The sequence below is a fragment of the Pagrus pagrus genome (assembly GCF_965226575.1).
Source record: "Pagrus pagrus genome assembly, chromosome: 2".
NCBI classification, from domain to species: Eukaryota; Metazoa; Chordata; class Actinopteri; order Spariformes; family Sparidae; genus Pagrus; species Pagrus pagrus.
The window spans coordinates 12,686,508-12,709,163 of record NC_140186.1 but is presented as its reverse complement, the minus strand read 5'-3'; the positions used below and the strand labels follow the sequence as shown (position 1 = coordinate 12,709,163).

The window sequence follows — 22,656 nt, the reverse complement described above, 5'->3', positions numbered from 1 at the left end:
AGAGAGAAGATGAGAGGCAACAAATAAAAAAAAAAAAAAGGGAGAAGAAGAGGGAAAGAAATGAGGGATGGAGACTGAAGGATGAGTGGCAGTCGAGTGAGATTGGGTAAACTCAGAACTCTGGAGAATGAGGGATTTTCTTCTGGCCCTTTTTTTTTTTTTACCCTCCCTCTCCCCCCCCAAACGTGCTCGCGCCCTCCCCCCTCTCTCCCTCTTCTTCTTCTTCCCTCCTCGCTCATCAAAGTCTTTTGACAGCTGACTTCTGGCTGCACACATCAGAGGGAGCAGGAGAGGAGAGGAGAGGGTAGCCAGCCACCAAAGCTCCTGCTCGAACAACACTTTCTTTTATGTTGCTGGACCAAGACATGTGGTTAGAGATGGCCCTCATTTATCAGATCTTAATTAGGGGTGGGCGTTCTGACCATTTTAGTGATCGATCTCGAAGGCGCCTGCAATCTCCTTTGAGAGCGCCGTATGTATTGTCCTCTCACTTCTGTTTCCAAACTTCTCATAACCTCAGTGACGAGCAGAGTGCCGCAGGAAGTCCGTTTTTTTTTTTTTTTTTAAATGTATGCCTATTTTAATCCGTTGAGAGACTAAAAAACATTACACACAGAAACCTTGGGAACAATTATTCTAGTCGTTGCAAAAATTCACAATATGAGACGAGATCGAGTCGTCAAGCAGTAAATATGAGTTTGTGGTCCTCACTTCCTGAGAAAAGGAAACGACAATGGCCTACTAGGTCCATCCAATCCTGCGATTCTGTCGTTACATGTCTGAAATAAGTTTTTGGTCAACACAAGCTTACGCGATTCTCATATTTTGTTCTCAGACATAAAAAACATAAAATTTTAAGTGTTTATGTGTCTTAAAAAAGGCGACTGCCAAGACTTTTTTCTGCGACAGTCAAAAATCCCAACTGAAAAATCCCATGGGGGAACCAGGGCGATGCTAACTTTTCAGGTTAGCCTACAAAGATACATCATCCCTGCCTCTCTCCATGGAGGGATTTGGCTAAAAAAGATGTCTACGCTGATTGGATGGAGTACTTCACGTGGCTCTTTTAATTTTAAACCATGCAAGGCGAGGTAAAGCTTGCAACATGGCGGATGAGGAGCTTGTGCCAAAAAAAGAACCAAGGCGCTCTGTGGAACTTCTGTGTTGTGATGGAGGCCGGTCGGCTAGTTTATGTTAGGGGTCTCCATTTCTAAACGAATGTTACTAGCTACTGTTGCTGAGACGAGGCGCTCGAGAACGTGCATGAAGTTGCAAAAACTCCTATCCTGGTCCTTTGCAAGGAAATCTACCATCCAGCAGCTTTTAATAACTTAAACAAATCGACGAGGGACACCGGGAAAATCAGCTCACATATGGCCAATGAAAATATGTGATTAATACATCTACATTACTATAAATTGTTACTGTAATACCTAAAAGATATCCTGGATCATGGGATTGAAAAATACCTCTTCATTTGTACAGATGTCCATTGTCAAAGATGTCAACAAAAGAGCACCTTCATAAGAGTCTGAGCAAGATGACTCACGTGCAGTTTTATGGAGGTTTGCAAGTGTTTGCAAACTCCATGGCCAGATTAAAAAAGGCCCACCTTTGTGAGAGGAGTGTCTCCCCCCTGTGAAAAAAATGTGCAGTGGCTGAAAAAGGAGAAAGCCTCCGGGGCATGTATGTGTCTCGGCCAGATAACTATCTCAAAGGGCTGTGAATCAGCAGGCTTAGTCAGACAAAAGGCTAAAAGCGCGAGAGGAAGCAAGAGAGGGAGAGAGAAACTAAATAAAAGAAGGGTGCAGGAGTGGCGAGGAAAGGTGGGGTAAAACTGCACATTTCCAGTCAGTGGAAGGGGAAAAAAAACGAAGGGGTGGTGGTGGCTGGGGCAGGGAGTGACGATGGGGAAGAGACGGAAACCCTCATTTCACATTGTTGGAGTAATGACTTCTCAGAGTGCTGCGCTCCACTGTGGTGAGAGCCAGCTGTGTGGCGGGCCCAGTGTTTGACATGCTAAAGATAACAAAGAGAAGCAACGGCAAGCCATAAAACACAGCCCGGCGACGACTCAACTCCTGGTTTGCCTCACAGGCAGAAAGACTCTTCAGAAGCTATAAAATATGTTAATACGAATGTGTTTTGAGTCAATTCTCCCTTCATAAAAATCTACCTAGACTGAAACATTTCACTTTGTTCTGCTGAATATTCTTCATTGGCGCTAAAAAATTGGAAAAACACTCACCGCGTCGAACCGTCGCACGCAAAAAAGGTGTTCAAATTGTGTCTTCGAATTTAACTCATTAACAAATTTCCTTTCAGATTTTTCATGATGGGGTAGAGGCGAGGGGCAGATGAAAAGAAACAGACAAACGAGTTCATTTAAAATATGTTTTTTTGGCGTCTACACCAAGCTAACCTCAATCCAGCTCTTTGGGATCTGCATAAATTGAGGGCTTGGGGAGTTGTGGCAGTATCCTCGGTATTATGCATATTAGTTTAAGGCTGTCACTGAGAATCAGCAAGGGTGTCCATCCCGCTGCGGCTAGGCGCTGCTAATTATTGGATCAGAGATAAAGTGCTTTTTAGCGCTCTCTCGCTCTCTCTCTGTGCTTTGAAAACCGGCTGTGGCGAGAGAGAGAGTAGAAAAAAAAAACGAAAAGAAAAGCAGCCCAATTTTGGGTTCAGAGAGAGCCACTGGGTCAGGAATCGATCAAGTGGAAAACCTTTGTGTGGTTGGGGGGGGGGGGGATTTCGACGTAAGACCAGATTTGTCACATCTGCCCGGCTTTTTCTGCCGCCGAAAGGGAGCGGAACAACAGGATGCTACCAGACTCAGAGGGAGGCAGAGCAACGAGAGTAAGGAAGAGTGAAAGAGGGAAAATAGAGTTGCCTTTGCCACATATTGGGAACATTAATCCGTCTTTTGAAAGGAAAAAAAGGACAGGTGACAGTTCGGTGAGGGTTTGACATGTCATCTGAATCAATATATCTCAACATATCATTCACATGTAAAATGGAAAAAAAAAACGACTGTGGAGTGCCTTTGTCATGAAGGCATTATAGACACCCTGAAACCCCAGATAGCGTGAAATCTTATTAAGGTATAGCATCTCATTACGTTTCTGCCAAACAAGCTGCTGAATCGTGCTCTGCTCCACGAAGATGCAGAGGGAGACAACACATGTAGTCCATATGGGGCTGAGCTGACATTTCAGCCTGCACCAGCAGTAAAAAAAAAAACTGTTCTGGGCCAGTAAAACTGTTTTCAGATGTATCATTCAGTCGGTGTTTAGAAAAACACCAAGTGGATGAGATGTCTGATTTATTAAGCAACAATTTTCCTTTTTATTTGGACATTTTTCACACACGATGGAAGGAAAATAAGCCGCAAAGTGCTGACACAACATCTTGACCTTTCATCCAAAACACATCCAATCGAGCCAGTTCGACATACACACTCACACACGTTTAATTACACACATGCACACACGCACACAGAGGGAGAAAATCCAGTGCCTATTGTGCCGAGGCCATTGAGCAAACTCCACACACAAAGCACAATCCCTCTTCAGGCCTTAACACCGCTGACACAATGACTATGGCGAGGTTAGGGTGGACCTTTTTAGGATTAGTCTGTGAGTACATACTCTCAAGTCAGTGTTGAGCAGTTTAAAAAGACTTGACATATATTGAACTGATCAGACAGGGAGGGTGGATAGAGGGGGTTTGTCTTACCATTTTCTCAGATGTACGCCGTTTTCATTCTCTGGCCTGTACCTGCAGAAAATTGCATCTTTTTTTAACAAATTTTGGAGGTGTCTGGATGGCTTAGATCTTTACCATCCAAAGAAATAAAAAAAAAAAAATACTGACATTTTACTTAAGATGTAATTCTCAATGGATTACAGTTGCAGAGTTGAGAGGAGGCTCATAAGCGCAGCTAAACAAGGTCAGCAGAAAGACATAACTGTGGAGCAGCAGGCAAACAAATAGTGCAAAGCCCAGAATCGGTAAGAAGTCGTATAGAATGGACAGACTAATCCCAAAGTAGGTGTAATATGTGAAGACGGGGATGAGAGAGAGGGAAGGAACAAATGGAAAGGAAGGAGGGGTGTACACAAAGGAAATCTAGAAGAAAAGTGGAGGACTATGCTGCCTGCACAGAAACGAGCCAGTCTACTGAAGCCAGAGTGAGGATAGCAGGTAACGTTAGTCAGACTTGTCCCTGTCTACTGGGAGATTAACAGAGTGTGCATTAACAGAAATGCAGCAGCATACTCTTAAAGATTATGTGTTACCGTGAAAAGATGGCGTAACTCACAACTTCAAGATGCAACAGACAGAAAAAGTAGAAAAAGAGAAGGGAACTTGGAGGGGCCGTGTGCTTACCGGGGGCCGTTTCCTGCATCTTCTCCCTCTTCCGCTTCTTCTTCTTTCCCTAAAAAATATACAGAGGAACACATAAAGTGTGGCTCCAGCACTCACGCTCACTAGACCACTCTGGTATCCTGCTGCTGACTGCCATGTTCACTCATCCCCTGCTGGGCAACCAAACCAGCATCCCTCGGACTCCGGACACCGCGAGCAAACTGCCACGCTGAGGGACGGGCCGAGGAAAGAGTCCGACATGGTGTTTAGTGAGCTCTGCCTGCTTTTAAAGCAGAAGTATGTCACATTTATACATTAAAATGTCTATGTACATTTTGTTGTTGTTGTGTACTTATATTATCCAGAGAGATTTGTCGTTTAATCAAGGTAACGGTACGTTTCATTTGATGCACCAGAGAGACAGGAAGGAGGTCACGTCCATGACCATTTCTTGATTTTCATCGGCAGTGGTGGTAAACAATGAAGGCGACGACTCCCATGATTCCACACTGCTTACGTCTTCTGTTTTGTTTTGATCGAGGCGCCCTGGTGGCAGAAATTACACACTGTGCCTTTAAATGACTTCCTTTCTGATCATTTGTCGTCCTATTTTGAGCCGGGACCATCCTAACCGGATAGAGGCGCAGCTTGTCCTGCCGCTGTGACCCGTCTGTGCCACATTTCCACTACCTTTGAAGTCCCTCTAATGACAAATATTAACATGAAGTGCAATTTAAAATGCTCAGTGTAATTAGGCTAGTCTAGCTCAATGACTGTGAAGAGCGCCACTCTTTTTCCAGCGAGGTGGTGGGAGTGTGTAAGGATTTATAGCTTATGCTAAATCCCCAGGGGGGAGACTATAGGTATAGATAGCAGCGTAGAGTCGTTCTAGTCAAATATGAGCAGCACTTTGGTTTCCTGCTGCAAAGTCTGCTAATCCACTTATTCATGAGCTAATCTGCCTTCTACTGCTGCGGCAGACAGGGAAGAAGAGAGACTAAGTGAGAGTGGGTGAGAGAAAGGATGAGAGAGGGGGTACACACAGCAAAACTATGAATGCTACACGCTCTCCATGCCACTGCGTTACCTATTTTGGGTGTTTCCAGGCATGATGCGCCGTGCCTGTGCACAGCTGAGGATGTTGTTTGTGGGAGGGGTCACAGAGGAGCGCTCGCAGGGATACTTGCGAGAAATGTTGTTGCGTTAAACATATTGTTTCCCTTTATCTCTTTGGTATGCCAAGTGGGAAGCCATTCCTCCACTTTTTTCCCTCCACTACCTGTCAAATATGTTTGTACTAACAAAGCTGGAAAATTAAATGAGAAACTGTCACTAGCTGATGCTGTGTATCTTCAGCTGTGTGGCTTCAGAAAACCGTCTTCCTCCTCCCTCAGCGAGGCAGTTTGGCAGCGGAGCGGTGGAGGCAGAAGGAGGAGGGATGCTGTCGGTGTCCGAGGGGAGGCAGATAAACACCACAAAGCACTTTGGTGGTGGAGTGAACGTGAGTGCCGGAGCCACACTTTTAATAAAAGGCTGGTGCTCGCTCTCACAAATTCATACACGCCACACACTGACGACACACACACACACGCACGCACACTGATATACACACCGAAAACAGAGTTGCATTCTAAATCCAGCTGAACCTCCCACATTCACTAACAAAATGGGCAGCTAGAGGAGCAAAGGTTGCTGCTGCTGCCTCCTCAGCTCAGTCTAACAGCTGCTTTTTACATCCATGCTGATATGGAACATCAAAGACTAGCATAACCATTACCAGGCAGTTTTCACTCACTGTGGCGATAATCATGTCCACAATGCTACAATCCATTTCGGTGCGGACGGTAATATAACAGCGCCATGAATTACACATTAGGCTGAAACAAAGCCCCCACAAATGGACCCCATTAGCATGGCACCGACTAGCGTGAATTAGCCCGTGTGCCATTTAAAGAGCAAATCATGCAGGACGTACACAAACAACATGAAATCAACATACACACACATGCACGCGCACCTCTGCCAATCTGTTCTGTTGATACTTACATAGTTGTCTCGAGCGGACCAGCCTGGGTAGAGCTGCATGTGGAGCTGCCGTTCCTTGCGGGCTAACTCATAATACTTAGCTTGCTCTTCCCGAGATAAAGCATGCCACTGTTTCAGTACAAAAGGAGATTAGGGAGAAAATAGCATACAGTCAATTACTGGCATGCACTTGCATGTTCCCTGCATAAAGAAGTGTGCTGCTGTTTTGGTAAAAAGAAGAAGAAAAAAAAAATCTTTTCAACTTCCAAACGTTTGGTGTAGAAATAAAAAAAAAGGGGGGGGGGGGGGGATAAAAGAGAGACAAAGAAGAAGGGGGGCACATGATGAAGAGATTAACATGCAGAGAGTCTGAAAGAGGGGGGAAAAAAAAAACTTTGATTTCATATCAAAACACTGGTTCCAATTTAGCAGCGCTTTTTATTCAAACTATGTCAGCGAGCAATTACCCTGTGCAGGCCACAAACTAGGCTTTGCTGTGGCTGGCTGCCTCAACCGCCAGGCCTATTCGTTAAGGCTTTTAACATGGCTCTGTGGTTCCACTCTTTTCCCAATCCTCAAAAGGAACAAATTTTGTCATTTCCAACCGTGCCATTATCCAGGCATGTTTTATTAAAGCCAATTTGATTAAATGTCAGTTAGATAGGCGGTCTGTATCTGTGCTGCTGAGAGGGAAGTAATTGGCTGGGGCAATCATTATGACAATAATCACAACTAGTTCATAAAAAGACTGTATGTTAATAAAGAGAGGAATCCTTGTACTTTTTAAACTAATTGGGCCGGGGAAGGCAGTCCACACAGCCTCTTCAGAGCCACGGCTTGAACTGTGGTCTCTTGGTGATTTTACTCAATCAACAAAGAGAGAGCTCGGCCGGTGCACCTACCCTCCGTCCCAGGATCTGATTGATGGCGGCGCTCTCCTTCAGCGTGCACTCGGCGACCACATTCGCGCGCATCTCTTTCATGTAGAGCATGAAGGCGTTTAGCGGCTTCTTGATGTGCGGTCTTTTGGGCTCCTGCTCCTTTCTCTGTTCGTGCTGGGGTTTCCTGTGAAGACGAAAACAACAACAGCGACACGGACGGAGGTGAAGAAGGAGGAAGAAACAAAATGAGGGAATAAAAGAGCAAAGCAACGGAGGAAGGGAAACTGCGGTGCCGCCGACAAAAGCAGCGAGGGTCTGGTTGTTCTCAGCCAATGGTGAGGCAGCGTGCGACGGGTTGCCACGCCATGGGCCCCCTGCCTCTTTAATCATGTGCAGTTGCACTTTATGCAGAGAGATTACTTCACCAGTAATGACAACCGAACCTTCTCAGCGCACTGGCAATCGCTTAAAACACTCTGAAGATACTCTGCTCCCACTCCTGACTTACTTTCTAATAACGTTTTTGATACTCGTACAGTCTTGGTGCTGGGATGGCCATGAATAATGGAAATATCAGCGATAACCACTTCAGGGCGCTCACAGCACTTCCCACTGCACACACACTGGGGATGTGAATTCAGTTCATCCGAGCACTAATCTAGGACCTGTATCTGTTGCTGGCTAAGTGTGTTGTGATCCCTGAGGCCAAATGAAGCACAGGCCCGTTATCAGTAGAGCACGGGCCCTCGCTGCTTATCTGCTCACATCAAGGGAATGAGAACAAGGCTCTGACAGAGGGTTTGTTCAGCAAAGGCCTACTGAAGTGGTGGAGCACACAAATACCTGGAAATACTCTCAGGAAAATGCTGGTAGAGAGTGTCTGATGAAGGTATTTTGTGTTTGCAGGACTCACATGTGCATGATGTCTGTTTCATGCAGAGGCTCGTGTTTGACCTGTGGGTTGACGATGGCCGGGTGGGGGATCCCTGTGGCGTGGGGACCAGGGGGGCCGGGCACCATGTGGTGTGAGAACCTGCAGTAACAGCAGACTTTGATTATTAAAGAGGTCAGAGAAGGACAGCAGCATAGAGAGGGATGCATAAATGTCGCCTAAGTGGAAAATATGCGACAGTGGTGACAAACAAGGAAAGAAATACACACACTGGAGAAAATGCCACTGCTGATGGAACAATCATCTAAAAACAAGCCATTTATCTCACTGACATGCTACTTTCTAGGTGTTATTAAAGGGGCACTATGTAGTTTTGGAGAAGAAATTCAAATTTAGAATTTCAGTGTTTACAGTGTTAATGAGGTTAATAATACAAACTTTCCATAACTGAAAAAACAAGCTGTTCTCAGAGGAAAATAAGGTCCCCAGCAGACTGTTTGGAGCTAGGAAGGTGGCAGGGTCCGCCAAATATAAACAGAGAAAAACAGTTTGAAATTGTGTTGTCCTTTAAGGTCAGTTTGTTTATTGTTTTATTCAGTAAAGAAAACAAAGAGTTTGATTGTTAAGGTTGGACAAAAATAAAAATTAAAGTCAATGAATATCTTTTCTCTTCTGATTAAAAATGTCATCCCCAAAACTGCATAGTGCACCTTTAAGTGTCGTGAGATATTTTGACTAGAATTAGACAAATATACTTGGTAAGATTTTAAATTTTTGCAGTTCGATTCTTATTAATGAATTAATTCTTAATATGCAGAAAGACATTGAGAACAGAGTCACTAGCTGCAGTTCTTATGTGTACAGTTCTTCATCAACCTCTTTCCTGCAATATTCGAGTAGTGCAGTAAAGTAAAGCTTTAATGTCCCCGAGGGGCAATTTGGCTTACAGACAGCAGTCAATAATAATTATAATAATATCCTGCTTGACTCAGTAAACAAGACCACACGAAAATCTCCCTCTCGCAAGATGAACATACAGTAGTCGGTTGTGAGACGATCAATCAAAAAACGAAATCAGAAAAATAAAATTCTCACAAACAAAAAACATGTTTGTGTTTCTGACCTTCTATTTTATCTTTGCTACTCTCTAGTGAACGCAGCAGCTGTGCAACGTTTTAAGGCTTCTGGTAATACAGTAACTAATAAAGTCAGGAACTTCACAGTAGCTGGAGAACAGTAAAGATCAGGTAAATAGGAGGAACCGAGGAAGAAAGCCGTCGTTGTCTTTAGTATTTGTTCATTTGAGCTTCTTTCTTTCTTTCAGAGCTGTTTTTCATATGGATTTCATCTTTGGAGATGTTTGTATTCTCTTGTCACCATCTCAAAACTCTTCAACAGTCTTCGTTTGAAATGCTAAAAAGTAAAAAGTTTCTTGTCATCAGTGGGTCCATTATGTCTCCACTTTTCATTTTGTTCCATTTGTCTGTTTGTCTCAGCAGTCACTTCATCATGCTGCGGTTATGTTCCCACTGGTTGCTGTTTTTTGTTAAAGAAAGGAAGATTCTTGTAAGGCATGAAATTGACTGAACAGCAACGTTCAGTAATGCAAACACAATGCTCCCTCAGTTCAAGGGACTCAAACAGAACAAAGTGGAAAGTGGGAGAAAGTTCATAAACTTGAAAAAAAATTCCCAAATCAAAAAATAGTGTGGGTAGACATAGGTAGATTTTAGATGATCTGAGCAGGAAAGCATGAGGAGGCCGCCTGGGCTTCAACCATCGCCTGATCCTGCACCTTACATCTGGCTTCACTCAGTGTATGCCTAAAGCCGTGTCTTTACAAACATCACGCTGACAGAGAAAGAGATAGTGAGGAGAAAGAAGGAAAGAGGGCAAGAAAATGAAAAAGCACAAGAATGGCAGTGACAAGGATGCAGTCAAAGAAGGAAGAAAGGGGTAAGAGATACTTAAAAAAAAAGGGCTTCACAAACATGAAGTGAGGCTCAGAGAGCAAAGTGCTTCCAGGAAGCTTTGATGGGGGTTAAGCAGCCATATGGTTATGCAGGGGCACGTATGCTGTGATGTGTTTGACATGTGCTGGGCACACAGAGGAGCCGTGTGGCTGAAGCCGCAGCAGTGCAGCAGGAAGAGCCAGAGGCAGACCTCCCCTGTGTCGGCTGCTGCCGCTGCAGGCCACCACTCCTCCACTCAGTGCACAGTGTCAGCGTGCATCCAATGTGAAGAGACAGGATAGTAATTGCCCCTTGTTTACATGAATCATCTGTGCATGCTTTTTGCTTTTGTTTGTCTGGAACTCACCAGCCCAGTGGTGGCGTGATCTGCCCGACTCCTCCAGGGGACAGGGAGTAGAAGTTGGGCATGTCTGGTCCAGGGTGCTGCCTTTGCATTCCTAGACAAAAAAACAATGGGACACAACTTTTAGAAATAATAAAGTTTGAAAACTTTTTTAAATCATACCTACATCTTGTGGGTGTCAATCAAGGTTGAGTATCTTTGTCAGAACAGGGACGTGGACACGAGTCGACGAGTCAAGTAGCTGTTTCGACGAGTTGGAACTTGATTTTCTGCTTCAGTTTCAGTTCATTGTCGTACTTTTTGAGCAGGTTAGATAACTGGCCAGTGATATCATTATTAGACGGGTACTAATACCTTGTCTTTATCTCTTTATAAAGACTTGAGACTGCAGGACTTGGCTTGCCCAAGAAAAACATTTGACTTTGGTCTTGGTTGAGTCTTTCACAGATCAAATGACTTGATTCACATGTCCAGTTACAACATGTCAAAACTACAGCAACAACTTTATTGTGACACCAATACAATTTGGTTTGCAGCCTCGATCAGGGTCATGATAAAACACATGACAAAAACATCTTAATAAACTAATATGAAAGAGACAATTTTACCAATATAATAGACAACCTTTCCATATTACATACGGTTTACATAAAACAGCAATCCCTGGACTCATTTTACCTGATATAAATATCATTCCAGTCAGGTTAACTTGATTGGTATACTGGTATCAGTAGATACCTTGACACTGATGTCAGAATCTGTCTCAGGAGAGAAAAAGTTGGATCTCTGCATCCATATAAGTTGAGAAAGATCATTCTTGACCTTGGAAACAGTTAAAGTAGGCCTTGAGTTTTGTCAAGATACTGAGACGACTGAGCAAACGCCATCTGCTGAGGAAGCCACAGTTAAATAGTCCCCAAAAAGCAAGTAAGTGAACCTTGAGTTAACGTATCGGTTTCACATCTATTACCCAACTTTCCCCATCCTGTCGACTTTCCCCACAAGTCAAGGATGCTGTACATGTCTGGGCTCGAACGTGCCTCCTGACCTCACATTATCAACCAGTGAGAAAAGGATAATATTTCCCGGCGCAGCTCGAGTCCTTCCAGTGTGTTTCAGCGTCTTTAAGCTGGTTAATTGAGGCTTCCTCTTTGTGGCGAAGGCTGCGGCTCTCCCTGTAGACACGGGATTGACTTGGACTAACTGTCGGTGGATCTTCAGGACTAAGCTCCTCCATCTCCAGTTTGCCTGCTCCTCCTGCTGGGTTTCAAGGTCGAGGGGTCCCTTTTTTGTCGGAAGACTTAACCGGGGACCGGAGCGGTAAGGATGAAAATCTAACTCGTCGAACACTTGTTTGTGTTTCATTTTGAAGCGGAGCAAGTAATAATGTGATTTTAAGTCTGTAGATATCAGAAAATATTGTTATTACATAGAAAAGTGCTCGCACACACACATATACACACAAAGAAAAAAAAAAAGAGGGCAAATGCCTCCAGATTAGCACCATCTTCTAATCCCTGCTGGAGCCAGCCTTTTCTCCCGGCCCTCTATCTTTTCTCTTCCTCTTTCTCTCTCCAGGCTGTGGTCTGAAGGGGCCTCCCTCCTCAGAGAAGCAGGGCGAGCAGGGGGGCTTATATCTCCAAAGCCAGTGTTGCAACGCCGGATTCATGGCGTGCACAGCACTACCCCCTGCCCACTAATCCACCACGTAACACTCCTGAGGGCCCTCCTGAGGGCAGAAGGGAAGGAGGCAAGGGGTGAGGCGGCGAGGGAGGAGGAGAGAGCCCCAGCGTGTTAACCTTGTCACTCACACCCTGAAGGTGCCTAATTACTCACCCCCCCCCCCCCCCTCCCCATTCTCACGTTCCCGTTGACGCCCGACACGCCGCTTCACACTTGCGTTTCCTCTCAAAACAAGCAACAGTGAAGCCAGGAAATAAATCTGTTATATTTAAATGTCTTAAAACAATACATAGAAGGCTGTGAAATGTTTAAAGATCCCCCCCACCACCACACTCAGACGCGCACACGCGTGTGCACGCTCGACCTTCCATCCTGCGTTGCGGCCCTGTGCATATTAGAGCTCATAATGAGAAAATCCATGATTGTTTTTCATAATTAACGAGCAGATCAAAGTCTGAGCCCACTAAGGAAGGACGGAGCAGCAATTGGTCGATATGAGAGAGAGCGAGGGAGAGAGAGAGAGCGAGGGAGAGAGAGAGAGAGAGAGCAAGAAAGAGAATAAGAGAGATTTGGTTTTGAGCATCCTCAGCTTAGCTCTGCTGGTATACACGCGCATGAATATGCCTGGGGAAATCATTCGCAGCTAATTTTGCAACTGGATCACTCGGACATGGATTTCTGTTGGGCTGCGAGTGCAAAGATCAAATATAGTAAGGAAGAAATAAGACCACCGGGGGGTCTTTTTCCGCTCTTGTCAGAGGCTCGGTGGATCTCCACGGACCAACGCGAGCAGCAAAAATGGAGAGCATTACCTCATAAATTGTACGACATGACAACAAACTTCTGGAATCAAACGCGTGCATGTGCGCACAGTGTATTTATTGCTCAACTCCGTGTCAACACAACTCTTTCCTGCTTCCATTAGAAAAATATTCAACAAAAATGTGTCTGATGCGTGATTGGTCTGACATATGTGGAGCACGGTTTCTTTAGACGTCTCGCTCCCCTTCATCTCACTACGCTGTGTACTCTTGTGCTCACTTCCACATTGTTATTTATAGCCGGTCCCTCAGAACCTCCCAGCCTCATCATCTTCATCATCATCGCCTACATCCTGTCTGATCCCTCTCCTCCTTTTCAACTGGCAGCCGCGGGAGAAGAAAGCCAGGAGAAGAGAGAAAAAGGTGCGGGGACCAAACTATGGCGGTGCCCACGTCTTTCTCTGCGTTCGTGAGAAGCTGCCAAAGTCTCCAGCTGCGCGGTGCCGAGGAGCTCGTCCAAACTGCTGAGGAGCTCCTCTGCAGCTGTCAGAGCTGCGGCTTGATGTTGTTAGCGAGAGGCAACGAGTGCAGAGGGAGAGGGCAGCAGAGCTCAGCGTGCCGTCCCACAAGCCGCTTCAAATGAGTTCATGTAAAGAGCTGAGAGGGAGGATGACTTTGCTGTGACACATTTTGATTTGTGCATCTGTTGAGTCCTGACAGTGATGGCAGACAGGGGTGTAAAAAAATAAAAACATCGGCACTCGGGTTCAGTTTAACACGACTGACTTCACTCTTAAGCATTATTGCGATAGTCTGAATAAAATCAAACTTTATTTCGGATTCTGCAAAACTTTAGTAACCCTGTTTACTTTGTTTCTTCTGTTAAGACGTCTTCTCCTCTAACCCCTTGATTCCACTGGGCACGTCTCTGTTACCTGGCGCTGTTCTGTCCCGTCCTCCACACAGTTTCATATCACACAGAGCGTTCTGGAAATGCCTGCTTGATGTCGTGCTCAGATTGTGTTTATATTTTCCCTTAATTTTTGTGCTTCTACTGTGCTTGAGTAGGCCGAGTGGTTCAATCGTTACATTTTCTGTCTGCTTTAAGTGCGTTTATTGTTAATATTTCCGACTTTGTTGTGCTGAAGATCCTGTTTTATTTTGAAAATTGACCAGATTCACTACGCCGTTCCACTGTCTGACTTCCTGTCAAGGCTCGATGTCTGTGTAGATTGATGTGGCTGCGATCCGCTTTCATCAAAAATGAATTTTTATTCATAATTAAGGCCCTACTGGGAAAAAATCATGCAATCCAACCCATCATAGCAACAATATAACATGGTATTTATGAGGGCAACAAACAGGTTCAAGTCTTTTTGTTGACTTCAAATCAAGTTGCCAGTCAACTTAAGTTGTGACAGCTGTTGTCACAGACTCTAGAAGCTGGAATGATGAAAAAACTCTATTTGCAAATTCATGTTTACTTTGAATTACTGATTACCGATCCAAATCTGGACGGTTTTAACACCCATATGCATCTTATATCAACCATTCTATGATCAATTATAACATTAAATATAGATTATTTGTCAATGTAATTATAAAATTCAGTGTTTCCACTATCAGTTATATTGATCCCAATAAGTTTGAGTGAGAAATACAGATTTTAATTCTGGAAAAAAAAAAGAGAGCACTGGTATTTGATCTATATCAGCGTATACCCTGCATGGAGGTATCTGAATCGATCTTGGGAAGTAGGTCTTGGGAAGAAGCTGGATCTGTGCATCATTAACAAATCCTCAATAAGAAGTTCAGATGATTTTGACAATAATGCCACTTTTTTGTAAAGCAAGAAAATGACAACAACATCCATCCTGCTGCCTCACACATGTTGTACCTGCTGAGAGTGTTGTGTCATGCTCCGATTTATCTGCTCGCTCTCTACCTTGTTTGTTGTTGTCCTGGTGATGACCGGAATGGGACCCTGGGGCGAAGTGCTCGTCGCTGTACGTGATCAGCGGGGTGAGTGGGTGGACTGCATGGGACGGCTGCACCACGGGGACTTTGTTGGACTGTGGAGATAAATACAAAAAGATTTAGAAGAGTGACGACATTGTACATGAGATTGTTCCATGTGCAAGCGGCCCCCATTCCCTGCCACATGATCCAGGGGACTAAAAAGTGGTCTGCCCACTTTCTAGATGTGGGCTAGGGAAGAAAGTAACTTTAAAAAACATTTCTTCAATTTCTTCTCTAGTGGTAGCCTGAGCACTAGCACCCCAAAACTTTGTTTAGCCTAGGTCAGCAGGACCGAAAACCCTATTCCCTGAAGGAAGGAGGAAAAAACAAGTCAAAGAGGTGCATGAGCATGCTTGAGACAGCAAAAGAGAGTAAGACGCAAACAGAGCTGGAGTGAATAGGAGTGAACAAGCGATAGAGCAAAGAGAGGGGAGAGAAAAGAGAGATTCGCAGGGTAGAGTTAGAGCAGAGGTCTTAGGCGGGAGATCAAAGGCAGTCATTAGCTGGTGAATAAGGGGAGTTCATTACAGAGCAAGAGCCGGGGGAAGGAGATATGAGGGATGGAGGAGGAGGAGAAGGGGGGCTGGCTATGGAGGCAGAGCGCGAGTGAGACAGATGTCTGCAGCGGTACTTAATGCAGGGGTAATCACGTCAACAGTGGCCTGGCCACAGGCCCCCCATCCCCGGCTGACTCACGCAGACCTGCCTCCTGACAACTAAAATAAGACCGAGCCAGGCCCAAAAAACCCCGGCACCCAACCCCCAGCCAACAGCGCTGCTTACATGCTTCAGCAGCACAGAACACATGGTAACGCTTAGCCATGCTAAATCTACTATTCACAATCTGAGCCCAGAGCTGAGCTGGAGTCAAAATATCACCTCCACAGGATATATGGCTAATCGGAGAGACATCAGTTCAGCGTTGGGCGAGAAACGTCTTACACCGAACGGCTCCCACAGGCTTTGAATCAAAGAGTTTCATGAAAGTGTGATCAGAGGCTCTCACGGGAACGGTCACCTGATTAAAAATGTTGTTGAAGATACTCATCTAAATTTAGTGCGAGCATAAATCTCTGAAGAGAGGAAATAATCAAGGGACTGTTCTTTATTAGCTTGCGCTTCGTCGTCCTAACAAGGCGTCCGCCAAGGTGACATTCCTACAGTGCTAAGTGGTGATTGGTGGCCCTCCTCGCCCACACACACACACACACACACACATACACAAAACCTCTTGGACACAAGGGTGGCTGGAATGTCTGTGTTTCCCTGAACCTCTCGCAGACTGGCACCGGTCTCAACTTAAGACCCCCTCTCCCTCTCCCCACTTTCTGGGAACGTCCTAACCGGGGAACACAAAGGGCGGTATGTGTGCGTGTCGAAAAGGTCTCGGTATCAACCACATGACGCGTCATCCGCGTCGGACCCCTTATCGGGCTGGGAATCTCATCCCCCAGAGCCAATTTCTTTCCCAATTCTGGCACGCTCCACATTGCACCATTAGAGATGCCCGATTCAGCAAAACCACGACAAATCCTGCCTGAAAACTAATTCAGCCATGATGCAGAGGCTTTCATCATTAGCCCAGGTGAGTGTGGTCCTTTGACCCCGGTCAACAAGAGTCAAAAGGTGACGGGATAATCTGCAAGTGAGGGAGTGTCGGAGCTCATTCTACAAAGGGGAGGGCTTATTAGTAAGGGCTGCTAACCCTAAAGGAGGGCTCACCAGGACCGGGGTGGCTGGGACATGCCTACACCAGGGGCTAAATGATAGCATTCTCGCCCATATTATTTTACGCCTCTCCACTCCCATTTGTTATCCTGTGGGAATGAGATAAGAACCTGGGGGATTATCATTTTAGCTGCAAGTCTTCTCCAACTTGTAGCCCGGAGAACAGAAAGAAAAAGTGAGTGGAAACAAAAGTTAGTCTCTCGTACTTGTTCATACACAAAAAAATAAAAAGGTGACTGACTCCTTAGCGCCTCGGAAAGCTAGAGTCTTCAACCATAGAGGAGAAGCCCACTTTTAAGCTTTTCCCAGCTACAGCTGTCAAATCCCATTTTTCTCAACTTCTTAATAAACTGTCCCCATTGTTGCAAAATCCACCAAGGAAAAACCTCTGTGACCAATACAGAATTTATGGCTACTAGGTGCACATTTACATAAATTGCATGCCATAACTAACCATGGTTTACTTTCTGAAGAAAGGACGGGCAGTGAATTGTCATTTAGGCTTCTTACAGCCTCATATCACTCGACAGGGAGAACTGAATCCGGGTTCAGTAAAATCCTCACATATTTTGACTGTTTTCCTTTAAAGTTACGGTCATTACAGCCGGTATGCAGCCACAATTTTAATTCTTCCAGGTGGAGACTTGTTGGCTTGCTGCACCCACTTTGCAGCTCTTGGCAAGTTTACACACAAAAAAATGCACGACACCCTTTTACCAATTTCCTGTAGGAAGTAGTTGGAGAGACTCACGAAGTGACCACAACCGTGAGGGTCACGCCACGTTGCTGCAATTTGATCCCCTGCCGTCCCGACCCCGACTCTGAAAGTCCTCGGCAGTGGCGTTGCGATGGAGGGCGGCCATATTGGAGGTCCCTTTTATTGTATAGGAGAAATAATAGGCTTAGGATCTTTCTATTCATATTTTTCAGGGAGAGCGAAAGAGGAGAGGCGGCGAGGATTGAAAAGAAAACGTTCCATTTGGAATTTCATATCCAGGCTTGGCCGGCCCTTCTAAAGAACCTCTCAGATGTGGTTTTAAGAGAAATTCATTGTGCGGAACTGGAGCTGGCAGGGAGCCCTCCATGGAGGAGACACTCCAGTGTGTTTCAGCACAAGGAGCCAATGACTTGGCGTGCTGTCTGAAATTGGGGGTGGGGAAGGGAAATGGGACGTTTCATTTTTGTTTCCTTTTTTTTTTTTTTTTTTTTTTCTCTCTTCTGGAGGATTTTACTGACGGCACGCCGGTGTCTGCGAGCTTGTATTCTGTCAGATTCCACCAACATCCTGCCATGAGTATGTGTGTGTGTTTGTACGTGTGTCTATGTGGTATATGCAATAGCTATCCTTGCAATATTGCCTTTTTAGCATCCCTCTCCCTCTCTCCCCTCACAGCACGGCTTTTGTACTCCACTCAATTATACCACTTCTGCAGAGTGGAGTGGAAAAAAGGGAAAGCGGGAATTTTATAATAATCACTTCCCACTTCTGTAATTTATATGCAATGAGGACTCTACGCGCCTGCAGCTACAATCAAGTGTGTAGAAACCATGTGAGGTGTTTCACAAACAGCTGGGGAGATGGCAGCTCAAGTGGTGGCTATGGATTCCCATGCTGCTAAATCTTTTCACTAAGAAGCCCTTCTCACCCCAAGAACCCAACCTCACCTACTCATGGGATTTTCTACACTCTGGAGGAAAAGGTTGCAGGAAAAAAAAAATAAATACATAAGGCCCAGGATATTAAAGACAGAGAAAAAAGATGAGGCAAGACATTGTTCTGTGATTGCAAACAGGGTTTGGTATAAATTTCCACTAAAATGATGCCTGAGGAAATCATTTACAATACTGGCTGGGAGCACACGCCCTCCTCCGATTGTTTAAATACCATCTTTGGCCACCGTTTTACACTGAGAATGTGATCATAAAGAAGGTAAGATTACAGACGGAAAGCCTCTGTAAATCCAAAAGTAGGAGTATGAAGCAAGGGTGTGGCCAGCACTGAAATCCTACAGTCACCCTCAGACCAGGTGTTCACTCTCAGGTGTGTCTGTGTGCAAGCTGTCCGTCCTTTTCCCAACAAAAAGTGAGCAAACATTCTCCCATAGTGGCGCAGAAAAGAAAAGGGACCGTAACTCCGCTCCTCCCCTCCCTCTTTACCAAAACCAGTGGAGACCAACCTGAGGAAGCTTAAATAAATAACCAATTACCATTCGCAGAGCGGGTTGAACCCCACCAGCTCCGAGTGGAGTGCTAAAAATGGAATGTTTTATTGGCAGGATGGCCCCTTGGCCAGGGGGCTTAATGTAACGAAACCCAATTAATGGAGAAGAAAGCCGGGCCGCCAGCAAGCGAAGGAGCGCCACGCGCCCGGGGTAATGAGACGAACAAGCGAAGCCAACCACAGGGACAGGAGTGGAGGAGGCTGCGAATAACAGGAAAAGCCTGCCCTGGAGAGAAATTTACATCTGTGAAGCACCCCAATCTCTCTTCCTCCCTCCTCCTTTCATTTCAACCATAAATCCTGCGTGCTAGTCAGAGTCCAAAAGTTGAAGAGGAGCAGTGACACTGAAGGCCGAGGCCGGTTGGTAAAAATGGGAAAAACACAATAAAGTATAAAAAAGATATCACAAACTTGAATCAGAATTCCTTAGATAGCAAAAATAGGTCACATACAGTGCCACATATGCAATGTTATGGTTTGAGCGGCTAAGTTGCGGCACATTTTTATCATGCGAGGAAACTTGTCACGCTCTCCTCTTAATACCACCGTTACGCCCACAAGACGCACAAGCCAACATTCACATTACCACACATGACCGACACGTGCCACTGCACTAAACACTGAATTCACACATACAAACACTCAAAAAGGAACATAGCTGTAAAATACAGTCATGGTACATGGTGATCAGAGCCTGCAATAACCACGCATTTAATGAATTTAACACATACATGCTACATATGAACACAAAGGAGCTATTAACAGCTGACTGTCATCTTCTCCCCCCACCCCCCCACCACCCCGCCACAGAGCACAACTGAAGAGGACGAGGTGGATTACCAATCATCCTTTAGTTGGCATGAAGTGCGTGTGCTCCGAGCAAACCAATCACGCTAGCTCTCACACTGACATTCTGAATGTGCAAAGGAGATAATTTGTGTGAAATGTGCCTGCCCAAGATGAAAAGACTTTATCCGCTTTTTAAAGAGTTTTTAAACTCTTAATTTCTATACGTCGCGGAGCTATTAAAAATCTGAGGGAAAAGCAAGAGAACATTACAAATGATACAGTTGCTTTTTTCTGCCCTGTTAAAGCCACGGCGAGTAAAGAATAAAGAGCAGAGGCTGTGAAGAGGTCACGCACGAGGTCATTAAGGTTTGAATTCGAAGCTGCAGTTTCTGTTGGGAAACAGCTTGTTGTATGTTGGTGAAGTCATATCGCAGCTTTATGATAATATAGTTGTATTGTTTTACAAAATAAGTTACAGTTGTCCAGTTACAGAATGAGGCTCAAGGTGCTCTATAATCCCAAGATCTCTTAATACTTCTTCAAAAGTCAGTCCCAAGCCCATTCATTCCTACTGAAGATGTAAATCTTTAAAAACCAGGTCATGAATATATAATTTCAAATTTTAAAAAGGCAAAAGGCATTTCCTAAAACTGCTGGGCACTGTAGTTTTTAGAAACCTGTGGCAAACTAATACACAATAAGATACTCTAGTGATTTACAGCAGCAGGAAGTCGTATGTTGGACTCAAAAAGGAACATGTCGCCCAGTACAACAGTTTGGTTGACCCTGGTTTTGGCGTTTAGGCTTCTGGTTTGGTTTATCGATGTGTTTCTAGACGGTCTATGGCACAAATGAACATATATCATGCTTTGGAAACACAGTCAATACTTGCAAATAGGATCAAGTCCTTGGTTGGTTTTGGTCTTTTCATGGGATTTGTTGATAAGAAGGAAAATACAGAGTATCAACAGGCTTATCCTTGACGTGCTATAAATTACATTAGAGTCTATATGTTGCTTTGCACACATGTTCCACATTGTAGTATATCGCCATCTTGGAAAAATTGTAATTAGGGCTGTGCAATATGACCAAAATCTAATTCTGATATACGAGGATGCCACTTCTGAGGGGCTCCGCCACAGCGGCAATGGTGAGGAACCCTAAAAGGTTCCTCGAGGTTCATCTACTTCTAAGAGCGTAGATAACAATACAGATCACCATGTAGCACAGTTTCTCTAAATTCAGTCAATAAATTGTTTATATGAAATGACCACATGGAAGGCCTGTCTCTAATCAAGGCCTACTTCTTGAATAAGATACTCACGTACACTCTCCTCCATGTTCGTTAGTGTTCCCTTCATGCAAATTTCACATTTTTAGCAATGCTCCCTCAAATTTGATTATCAAATACTTGTGACGAAGGTACATACCTAATGGAGAAAGTATATTTCACATTTGAACAATAGACCTTATTGTCCAGAATGGCGTCAGTTCACCAAAACAATAAAATTCACTGGGAATTTAATAATTATAAATTAATCTGAGTGTGTTTTTCTACATTATGTTCTGTAAAAACAAAAGCTTGTATATTGGCACATATCAGACAAAATGTATGCCGACATATACTTGTGATAGGCCAATACTGGCAGAAAATGTCGGCCAACCGATACATCTGTCGGGCTCTAATATTGATCGCTATATTTCAACCACAATGCCAGGCAGTAATGTGGTATACTGTGCAAATAAGTATATTTCTGTGCCACATGTAGGATAGTCGCCGTTCACACCATCCAAACACTGTGTGGAAGTTGATCAGCGCTGAATGGAGGTCGGCCCCTCCACTGCTGTGTTTGCAGAGAGCGTCTGTGTGTGTGGTGGAGGTGTGGTGGGGGTTGGGCCGCTGCTCTGGCAGAGCCCTGGGCGAACTGCAGGATGTTCACCTTGCGGCGGGGCACAGGGCTCATTATCACAGCAGGACCTGGTCACATCAAAGGACTGAGGAAAGGGCAAACATTCTGCTGAAGTGCCACTGTCAGCAGGCCTGCGAGCGCACACGCAAACACATACACAAAAGGCAGACCGCACACACACTTGAGCACCCACGAGGCATCTACACCCCCACAAAGAACATGGCTGCTCTCGGTAGCACCATCCCTCGCCTTGGATCTATGGAGACATGAACTGAAAATCACAACAATCCGATGACACCAGTCTTGCAGAATATCTCAGCTCTGGTAGCACTGAACAGACACAAACATCCGCTCACTGTCACTGTGTTTAACTGGACTGCATTTAGCGGCGTCATTGCATCATTTACCTGATTAGCTACGTGTTTCAAGCCAGGGGGAATGTTAGTATCGGGCCCCTGTGTTTGAACTCAGCCCTTAAAAGCTGACCAAGAGCAGAAAGCCTTTGGAGCACACTTTATTTTTTCTTCCTGAATCAATCGGCATCCCTCTCCGGCGACTATTTATAGCAACCCTGCTGCTGCATTAACACACTGCATGATTTATCATTAGGAGCCAGCTCTGGTCTGCTGAGTAGCTACATTCATGCCAGGCAGCACGGTGGTGCCAACATCCACATTCAACAACAACACTCCAAGGGCCCTGAGAGATGTACACAAATAAAATCGCAGCACAAGCTAACTTTGTGTGGCGAGCGCGCTAAAACCTTAGCCTGCGCACAATACCAGAGACGGAGAGAAAGAAGGGAGAGAAAATGCAGTGCAGAATGGGGGGAAAAGTGCTGATGAGTTGCCTTATGCAGGAGCTCCATAGATCCGTCGAACAAGAGCGGATTTGCCTGCTACACCTAGATAGTGTTTCCCCCCCTCAGCTTTCGCCCAGGTATTCTGGGCATGAATGGCTGTCAGTTTGGATTTGGGAGCTCAGCGTTGAGGGGGAAAATAGAGTCTGGTGGGGGTCTTTGTGTGTCTCTACCTGTGGAGACGGGAGCTAGAGACAG

The 22,656-nt window shown here is 45.0% G+C and overlaps 1 protein-coding gene across 9 annotated transcripts in view; it reads right to left on the bottom strand.

Annotated features, from left to right (window-relative positions):
• Positions 1-22,656, bottom strand: part of lef1 (lymphoid enhancer-binding factor 1) — a 46,889-nt gene that overhangs the window by 7,739 nt on the left and 16,494 nt on the right. The window contains exons 4-10 of one of the 9 annotated variants that reach the window (XM_084382079.1): positions 14,878-15,004; positions 10,492-10,582; positions 8,194-8,313; positions 7,302-7,464; positions 6,421-6,528; positions 4,396-4,435; positions 3,742-3,777 (exon numbers count right to left, since the gene is read on the bottom strand). In XM_084382079.1, the coding sequence (XP_084238205.1) occupies positions 3,749-3,777; positions 4,396-4,435; positions 6,421-6,528; positions 7,302-7,464; positions 8,194-8,313; positions 10,492-10,582; positions 14,878-15,004 (678 nt within the window). In that variant the 3' untranslated portion in view covers positions 3,742-3,748. Of the gene's footprint in view, positions 1-3,741; positions 3,784-4,395; positions 4,445-6,420; positions 6,529-7,301; positions 7,465-8,193; positions 8,314-10,491; positions 10,583-14,877; positions 15,005-22,656 lie in introns of all 9 variants that reach the window. The other 8 variants (XM_084382076.1, XM_084382078.1, XM_084382077.1 and 5 more) reach the window with 8 other exon arrangements.